The sequence below is a fragment of the Cryptotermes secundus genome, unplaced genomic scaffold (assembly GCF_002891405.2).
Source record: "Cryptotermes secundus unplaced genomic scaffold, Csec_1.0 scaffold931, whole genome shotgun sequence".
In the NCBI taxonomy this organism is placed as follows: Eukaryota; Metazoa; Arthropoda; class Insecta; order Blattodea; family Kalotermitidae; genus Cryptotermes; species Cryptotermes secundus.
Genome location: NW_019732382.1, coordinates 1,251,158 through 1,261,482, shown reverse-complemented (window position 1 = coordinate 1,261,482; position 10,325 = coordinate 1,251,158). Strand labels below are relative to the sequence as shown.

At 38.5% G+C, this 10,325-nt stretch overlaps 1 protein-coding gene across 2 annotated transcripts in view; it reads left to right on the top strand.

Annotated features, from left to right (window-relative positions):
• The window catches only part of LOC111867677 (SET domain-containing protein SmydA-8), a 17,896-nt gene extending 10,751 nt beyond the window's left edge, over window positions 1-7,145 (top strand). Inside the window, exons 5-7 of one of the 2 annotated variants that reach the window (XM_023857725.2) lie at window positions 1,006-1,232; window positions 3,034-3,384; window positions 6,853-7,145. In XM_023857725.2, coding sequence (XP_023713493.1) covers window positions 1,006-1,232; window positions 3,034-3,384; window positions 6,853-7,094 — 820 coding nt within the window. In that variant the 3' untranslated portion in view covers window positions 7,095-7,145. Of the gene's footprint in view, window positions 1-1,005; window positions 1,233-3,033; window positions 3,385-4,643; window positions 4,716-6,852 lie in introns of those variants that run through there. The other variant, XM_033752755.1, reaches the window with a different exon arrangement.
• The last annotated feature ends 3,180 nt before the right edge of the window (window positions 7,146-10,325 follow it).

Here is a 10,325-nt window from a genome sequence, read left to right as displayed (position 1 = left end):
CCCCATCTACCGGAGGTATTAGTGACTGCTGTCGGGCGGCAAACGTCCGCAATTTTGCTCAGTGACCTCCTTTGGAGGTATGAGGTTCTTTTACGTGCCGTAAAGCTACGACACGGGACCCACGGCTTAAAGTCCCTCCCGGAGGACTTGTTCCCTGAATTTTTCCGCCCTTAAAAATTCGACGACCTCCGCCGGGTATTTGAACCCGCGTACTACGAGTCATGAGGTGGGAACGTTACCTCTAGACTACGGAGGCCGCTTTTCGGTAAGTATTACTAGGGCGATAAAATCAAGGAGTACAGGATCGGCAGGACATGTAGAATGAATAGGTGAGATCAGAAATTCTTGCAATATTTTCGCTGGGAAACATGAAGCGGAGAGACCGCTTGGAAGATGATATTAAATTGAAGAGTGAAGAAGCAGTATGTGGGATTGTGGACTGCATTCATCTGGCTCAGGATCTGACTAATGGTGTGCTCTTGCACACAGCGATAATGAACTTTATGGTTCCAAAAAAGTCAGGATGTTTTTTAGTAGCTGAAGGACTACTTCTCATAGGAGTATACTCATGGAATTAGTTTTAGGTTTATATACAGGTATATTGCAAATTTATTTATGCGTATAATTATTCTCAGTTTTATCTAATTAGCAATTAAATCTATAGATGTTCCGAATAAAATTTGGAGATATAAATAAAGTCTGCGTTTAATTCTATTCCAAAATTTGCTGTCTTTGACACTTTTCTGAGAAGATCGATGTTATATTCGCTAGGTAGCTTATAGTGCTGACGCAAATATCAAATTTAATCGACATCTTATAAACAGTTTCGGGCACAGGACATGCGCTAGAAGGAAAGATAGATGCACAGGAAAGATTTCTCCATTATGCACACAATTTATACACTATGTGTGAAGAACCAAAATAATAAAAAAAAAATTACCACATAAGCATAACACTACAAACAGCCTTAAGTCGACAACTGACGGAACTGTTTTCATACTTCAGGCTATTCCTCCGGACGACCGTCAAGATTGAGAAGGGCTCTGAGATTTACACCACGTACACTCACACCCTGAGTCCGACCTTCTTGAGAAGAAGCTTCCTCAAAAAATACAAGTTCTTTGACTGCAGCTGCCCTAGGTGTTCAGACCCCACGGAACTTGGCACTCACATGAGTACAATGAAGTGTCACAAATGCGATCTCGGTCTCATCTTGTCGTCAGACCCTCTGGGTAAGCATACAAACCCCCTTTCTCGCAGAACACTTGTTCTGGATGGATGTGTCAAAATAAGCAGACGTCTGTTTTTATTGGCATGCGATAGGAGAATTTTGCGAGTGTAGGCGAACTCTAATGCGTTCGAAATATCTGTCCATATGCAACAAGTCCGCTCTGTATGAAATCAAAATTTAATTAAATATGAAATTTAGAGTCCTTACCACAATTTTAACATTCAGTTTAATTTAGATTCAAACTGGGTAAAATTTATTATATTTTATACCCACCTAGTGCACAGGTTAAGAATACATAGATCTTCAGCTCAAGTCTCCCGTACGTACTCATGGTGCGGTGCTTAAGCACACGAACAACTTTATTTTACATTACTGTAAAGTAGTTAATAGTTAGATCCCTCCAAAATAATTTTAAATCTTAATAATATAAACATTTTTCTATTTTCGGCACGTGGTAGCGTAGTTGATTGAGGCACAATGCTACAAGCCGAAAGGCCACGGGTTCGATTCCCGACGAGGTCATCGGACTTTTCAATTTACCTAATCCTTCCAGTCACACTGTGGCCCTGGGGTCGAATCCTCACCGCCATCTGTGAGCCGATTGCCTAGAAAACGTGGGAACTTCAACGTCTCACCAACCTAGGAGCCTCGATGGCCCGTTACATAGATAGCTTTACATTCACCTATGTGTATTCCTTATGTAATTCGTATGATTTCCAAGGTGACTGTCAAAAAGAGGTACATATCAAATCAGCATGTTTGTGATACGCTCTGCACTCTGCTATCCTTAGGTCTTTCAATAGGCCTAGTAAGATACCATATCTTTAGTTATCTAATCGTTTATTACGTTGGAATTTCAATTATCTAAATAATGGTCAGAATCATTGGGTTTTTGGACTTTGTCCATCGTCCGGTATTCTAGAAATGAGAAAACCAAACGTTTCGGGAACTGGATTTGTTTCCGTCCTCAGGTGAGTGGAGAAGATACCTACTCTGTTTGGTCCCTTAGAAGAAGTAACCTCAATCACTGATACTAATTGAGGTTGACTGAGGTTAGCTCTTTCTAAAGGACCCAACAGAGTAGGTGTCTCCTCCCCCCACCCCTTCACATGAGGACGGAAACAGATGCAATTTCCGAAACGTTGTGTTTTCTAGGATACCAGACTATGGAAAAAGCACAGAAGTCCAACGATTCTGAGAATCTCTCGCTGCGTGTTCAGAAGATATCCAGTAACAACTTCTTTAGAACAATTTCATTTAAGAGTCTAAGAAGTAAAGGATATTCCAAAATAGTCTCATATCTGAAACAATTAAAGTCAGACATATAATGGTTATCACTCCTTCCTGTCCGGAATATTCTAGGTTCGATTCCCGAAACTGATATCTACAGCACTAGTTGGGGACATTCGTGGTTTCCTTCAGTCAGTACAAAGTAATTCTGGGACGACACTTTAAAGTGGGACACAGTAAATTCCTTCTACGGTATATACCACGTTGTCTAGGTATTGATAGCAAAAGAAACGTCCTTCGACGGTATTTTCAATTCATCATTCACATTCACTGTTACTTGACGCACCATATCCCATGCATCGGCCAAAGCATCATTAGATAAGCCAAGAACCGCTCAGTCAATTTACATGTGACTGAAGCCAAAACTGTGTGTAATCGAGAAATCGACATTAGGAACCAAGACTTGGGCAATTAATGCACTTCTCATTGGACGCTAAATAACTTCTGTGATTCAAACAGCTTCGATAAATAACCTAATAGTCAATCCTAAGAGCGCAATTTCTTTGTTGCAGACCCTCTGGCCCAGTGGAAGTGCACTCACTGCGAATTCTCCACGCCAGGCAGTGCGATAGAGAGGGTGTTCTCCGTGATCCAGGATGAACTGGACCAGCTGGAATGCGTGCTGTTGGGTGAAGAGGCGGTGGAGAAACGCGAAGCTCTGTGGCGAAAGTACAGATCTGTTCTGCACCCTAAGCATGCCTTCTTGATGACCTTGCGGTTCTCGTTGTCCCAACTGTACGGCCACGCAGAGGGCTACCTTTTAGACGACCTGCCGGATATTCTGTTGGAACGGAAGATCGAAATCTGCAAAGACATCCTGTCAGTTGCAGACGTAATAGAACCTGGACTGTCAAGACTTAGAGGTAGGCTTTCTTGTAGCGTCACACCTATTGTTTTTGCTAATACTGTTATAGGCCGGTCACGGTAGACGAGCGGTCTAAGGTATGTACTGTCTTCGCTCGCTTGGAAACCGGGATCGTGGGTTCGAATCTCACTCAGGGCATGGATGTTTAGTTTGTGTGTGTGCGTTTTTCTGTGTTTGTGTACAGGTAGAGGCCTTGCGACGAGCTGATCACCCGCCCAAGGGGTCCTACCGAATGTGTAAGATCTAGAAAAACCGAAATGAACGGAGAAGTTTATGGAGGTAGGCCTAGGCCCACTGGGGCTGCAGTGCCAAGGAAAAAAAAATAGTATTATAGAAACGCCTGCAGGAAATAGACTACTTGGAAACCTAGACGTAAGCGGAGTAATATTGAACTGGACATTCAAAATAATAGAGAAGGATGCAGGTTGGTTTCATTTGGCTTCGGGCAGGGACTAGTCGTGGATTTTGCGATCATGGTAATGAGATTAAGGGTTCCATAAAATACTGAGAATTTCTTGAACAGATGGGCAAGAGTTAGTTTCTCAAGAAGGACTTACTCCATGAAATTGGTTAGTTAAGGGCGTTATAAAACTGAATGATTTGAGGCAACAAATATACGTATTTTAATTTATTTAAATTTATGTGAAACAAGCACACTGAAAAAAAAAATAGTGTAAATTTATGTTAATATCGCTTTCAAAGATTTCATATGTGGTTCAGTTCCCGTGTGTTTGTGCGAAGTCTGTGAACCAAACTGCAGTTTCACACTTCTGGCAACAAATTCTACAATTCCTTACAACAGGGCTACATAGCCTTTGAAATAATTCGCTGCCGATGTAGGTTGGGGAACTGGGGTAATTAGAGTAAACATTTACCGGAGTAACTCGCAAACACAGCAAAGAGGTCTCAAACCTAGGCCTATTTATGGGAAAGTCTGTTTACTGCAATGGTCGAGCCGAAATTATAGAGGCTACAGGGAATATTGGGTTAACCAGTTAACACGAACTATGAACTGATGAGAGCTGAGTAGGAAGGCAAAATTTGACCCCATTTTAACATACGAAATCACATTTTGGGAGTATTAAAAGAATCTAACGATATCAGTGAGGATCGTTATTTGTGTCCTACCGCATGAAAATAGAATGCGCAAGTATGCAAAAACAGCTGTTCCTGGCTAACGCAATTTGACGAGATATAAATGTAAATTTTAACAATTTCAGCCCTAAAGGTAACTACAATTACTCACCTTCATTACAGAATAACTTCGTCACGATACTACAAAAGAAAACCAGGAGGAAACTCATATAGAACTAGCAACAATTAAACGCGAATAATCATTCATAATATGTAAGTAATCACCCACACCACATCATATAAATACTCGTACATATTAGTTATAATTCAAATTATAATAATACACGTAAATTTATTCGTTCTTTCGGATAAAACGTACATTAACAACGAATCCAAGAAGACATCACCATCCTCTATAAGCATCACGGACACCCACATCGTACAGACGAGATATAAACACCGATTTAAACAATCTTAGCCCTAAGGATTAATTATAACATAAAAATACCAATATATATTATCACAAGATATAGAAATCAACGTATTTTTTTAATTCAATAACAAGCACATATTTAAGAAGCTGCCTGATGATAATCCAAATATGGATAAAGACTGTAGCAGACGCTAAATAAAACCAATATTAGTACAGTCATATTGAATTAGTTTGTTTGAAAATTTGTTGTGTTCAAGGGCAGAAAAGCCACATTGTCACTATAGGCCTAATGGTAAGACTTTCTGTGTACTCACTAAATTCAATTTCTTACCTTGCGACGAGCTGATCACCCGTCCAAGGAGTCCTACCGTCTGTAAAATGATCATGAAACTGAGAAATTAGCCCTGTGCTTCAAAAGTTGGAGCAAGAGGAGAAGAAAAGTATTCAATTTCGGCATTTTTTAATCAATTTGAACTAGCAAAGAGCTTATTTATCACAAGTCTTTCCATATTCTGGCTGAGATATTGATTAAATTACAGATAGGAGAATGCTATAATGTAAAATATAATTTTAAAGAAATATGTGAGTATACTGAGTGGATTTGTCTGGCTCAGGATGCGTTCGAGTGATCTACTCTTGTGAACATGGTAATGAACCTCTAGTTTCCATAAAAAAAATCGGAATGTCTTCATCAGCTGAGTGGATATTAACTTCTGAAGGAATATTCTATCCTACAGGATTAATACGTTTACACCATTTCACAGTTTCTTGCTGAAAGAGTTTGAGTGTATTTTAATCTACAAAAGATGTACTTAGATTTGTATTCAGAATTTCGGAAGTATGGTAGCCTTGTTTGACCAAAATTACAGAATTTATTTATATTATTCGGAAGTGGAAATCTTCAAATTACATAGGATACTACTGACAGGTAGGCTGATGGATATAGAATGTCCACAAAGTTCTTCTCTGTGTTCTGAGTAACTAGCCTTCCTATACAGACATCAGCACATTACGCACTGGCTTGTTATGCATTACCCTGCAGCCAATGAACAGAGTGTTACAGTGGTAGAGACTTATGGGCTTGGAATCTCAGTCCCCACACTATGATTTTACGAAATTTTCCTCCGTCACTCCCTGATAATCCTAATCCATTGCATTAAAACAGTTCACAACTATTTCCTTGCGCATTCAAATTCAGCAGTCATAATCGTCCTGTACCTTATGGCCGTGCCATAGCTCAGGTGGTTAGTCGCTGGCTTTCCATCGCGGCGACCCGGGTTTGAGCCCGGGTCAGGTAATGTGGGTTTTGTGATGTACAAAGTGGCATTTGGGCGGGTTTTGTGATGTACAAAGTGGCATTTGGGCGGGTTTTCTCCGCCTACTTCGGTTTCTCCTGCCAATCTTCATTCCACCAATTGCTCCAAAATTACAATCATCTATCTTCTGAGGCTAGTATAAGAGGCCGATAGTCACCGCAGTACCAAGTGGACTCGGTCTCACTGCACTTATAATAAATTCACTATTTCACTAATCTCCTGCCAATCTTCATTCCACCAATTGCTCCAAAATTACAATCATCTATCGTCTGAGGCTAGTATGAGAGGCCGATAGTCACCGCAGTACCAAGTGGACTCGGTCTCACTGCACTAGTAATAATAATAACAATAATAATAATAATAATAATAAATCCTGTCCCTTGATTCTTCTTAGACTATACATCCGACAACTAATACGAGTAGTTACAAGTAGCAGAGCTACTCAAGAAATTTCTGCCCTATATGAAAGCGGAGGCTCTATGTTGTCGATAACAAGTCGTTATATAAACCAAGATCGTCCTTGAGTCCCGTTACATGTGAAGCCCTGATAACTTCTTACTACATAGGCTGAAGCTTTCTTCCGTGTTAGCAACAGCAAAGTAGGAAATGTGTAGCAATTTATGTTTTATTTGTGTTATTTCAGGCATGACTCTGTACGAACTTCACGCGCCACTGTTGCTGTTCGCCCGTAGCCAATGGCGCTACAAGGAGATTGACGACAGACAGCTGAGAGTGAGACTAGAAGAAGCAGAAAAGTATCTCAAAGAGGCAGTGGATATTCTTAAATTTGAACATTCATCCTCACCAGAAGGAAAGATCGCGGTGGCCAGCGAGGAATCTCTGCAACAGCTCCGTGAATCCATTGCATCTCTTCCCATGACATAACATGTTTATCGAGTGTAAAGCAATATCTCTCAGTAAATTCCATTGGTTAGACATGCTATTTATATTTCTGTGATCCTCTCACTAGGCGTAACCCATTAAAATTAGGTGTCTCTAGAAATAATTTCCAATGGAAAGGAACGAAGATGGAACCAAGTGAAGTTCTAAGACTTGTTCTTTCTAGTGGGAAACCCAGACTGACTTCGAATATAAACTGCCTTCCCTTCCGTAATTGGTAGATACGTAAAATTTGGGTGTTGTAGGACCTAATACAGATGTGCCTACACACTCGCTGCGAACCTGGGGGTATAATTTCTTCGTAAAACATAAAATATGTGTGATACATGGCTGTATCGTCAAACGTTATATGTAGGCTTTTCATAACATAAACTGACAAGTGATAAAAGTATATATCTCTAGGCAGAGCACTAGAAATTGTAATGAATAAAAGGATAGCGCAAATTAGGTACGAATTTTGCATTTCAATAAAGTTGCAAGACAGTATACACATTGATGAATGCCGTCTTCTGCGATGTGGCGCCGTATAAATCTTGTGTGAACAGACGTTTCGGAGGAATGTATTGCCTCCATCTTCAGCGTCTGAATTTAAGACTCAGTCTGGAGCCACCTGCTCAAGCTCGTTCCTCGCACGCGGATTTTTCTACCCTGAAGATAGTGGCAATACGTTAATCCGAAACGTCGTCTCACACAAGATCTACACGGCGCCACATCCCAGAAGACAGCATTCTTCAGAGTCACTGCCCTTAAAACGTCAAATCTTACATAGCATATTATTGCTTCTGTTTCTAATTAGGTCATGATATCAGACCCAAATTATAAAATACACCCATATTTTCGTAGCTTACTTTCGTTTAGCGATATCAGTTTGCTTTTGGAGATATAGATAACGCTTAAAACTGATACTATAATCTGAACTTTGTTGATTGTAGCTGTTCTATCATTCCTACTAAATCCGCAGTACAGTAGTACCATCCAAGGGTATAAATGTGCTTGAATTCTGATAAATATGGCTTAAAGAACTTTAAATATTGATAACCAATCACATTTTTCAGGAAAAATATGGAATATTTTAACATTGGTGTTTACAATTTAGGTTCAGATTTAATAATTATGTAAAATTCCTTATGCAGAGAATCAGAAATTTTAATAGCTCTTAAATTTTTTGGAACCACTGGACCACGCTTCGTGAGCAACGATGTTCAAATAATTTTATCTGAGAGAAACAAAAGTTTTTAAGTCAATGATAGCAAGCGCCTAAATTTATAGGAGAATTCTCATAAATTTAACATAAAATTAAAACAGTTATTTTGAATTGTTTCATTTTGGTCCATTACACTATCAATCACAAAGTTAATAGAAAGTCCGTCGAGTGTAATAATTTGTAGGTCACTTTTTATTATTATTTCTGCCTTACATGTTTTGGTTTGACACAACCATCATCAGAGGCACTTGCTATAATTATGGAAACACTGTCGCTTTTTGATGTTCATAAACATAATTGTGAACATCAAAAAGCGACAGTGTTTCCATAATTATAGCAAGTGCCTCTGATGATGGTTGTGTCAAACCGAAACATGTAAGGCAGAAATAATAATAAAAAGTGACCTACAAATTGTTACACTCGACGGACTTTCTATTAACTTTGTTAAAACAGTTACATATATCAGCAGAAATTATGTTCGAAACAATAAAATATGTAATGCTTGCTACCTATTGTCCTATATAATGTACCTGTGTTTTTAGCTGGTTCAATTACTTTAGTATATTTTTCTTCATAGCCGTACAATTAGTTCGAAGTCGTAATACAGCAACCCATAATTACGTATGCAGTCCCTGATCAGGACAAAAGGAGTGTGAAGGATATCACATAAGAGTGAAGTCAAATAATGGCGTTTATTTAATCTTCATGGGATGTATCGTATGTGTGACATATAAATAACGTTTTTGGGGAAGTTTACACAACAATTGTGTCAAAGATAAATATTCGTTTGCCAAATAAACGAATGCTGTTCTTTGATATAATTGTTGTATAGACGATCCCTGAAAATATTATTATAGATTATTTAGACTAAAACATTGATGAATATATCTGGGATTATTTCGCTTCATGGCATAGGGCTATATGTGGACTAAAAGTTTCAAAAATAAATAAAAAAAATCCATTAGTTTAACTTAGAATTTTATCGAAATAAATATTTAACAGAACAACTCTATATTTCCTGTTGTATGAAACTGGCTTAAATTAAAGAAACGGAATTGCAAATTTATTTATTGTAAATACATATTTAATTCCTAAGGGTATTCACTGTTTTTTTTTGTTACGGCTGTAAATAGGCATATGGCATTATGGACGTATATTCTGTAAAATTGACCACGAAATTATTTACTTGTACACGCTTGCTGATTTCTCAACATATGCAGGAGACAAACTTCGAACTTCGTTCCTCATGAACCTCGTGCAGACGTGAGCAATTATTTATACGTGAAACTGACACAGGACTATTTCATAGATAAGCTCGGGCTGGAGAGCTTGTAGAAAAAATATATGCACATTACTAAATTCTGAGGTGTGATGTCGTGTAATGTAGCAGTAAGTTAACAACGTTTCGGAGGAACCTGCCGCTCCTATCTTCTATCCTGATGATAGAAGCAGTAGATTCCTAAAAAAGTTGATGCCTTATATGACACCACATGGCACCAAATGTAAGATAAAAGTAATCTTAATAAATTCGAACCGAGCACCTCCCGGATACATGTCAAGAGCATTAACAGTACATTATTACTTCTCATGTTGGCTGATACAAGGTTACACTTTATTAATATACGGCTGTTACTTCTGTATATACCGTATATCATAATTTTTCCATCCTGTACTTTCAGCCTTTTTCTATTATGTTTATAAAACAATATTCATAAAGAAAACACAGATTCTTTATTAAATGCTCACAACAAGAACTGTCTAAATCAAAGTTTCCAAAACTCATGATCCTCGAGCCACCAGCTGTCAGTGAAAGAATTTTAAGTGGTCCGCCGCCATCTTCAAAATCATGGTCTTCCATTTAACATGATTCGCGTCACAAAATGTTTATATTATTTTTCGCTTTAAAAGTCATGGGGGTGTAACTGCTGACTAAATTTCACTCAAATCCCATTCAATATTCTTAAAATATTTCGTTTAACATCTGGGTGGTCCACCAAAGATTTTTTTTAATT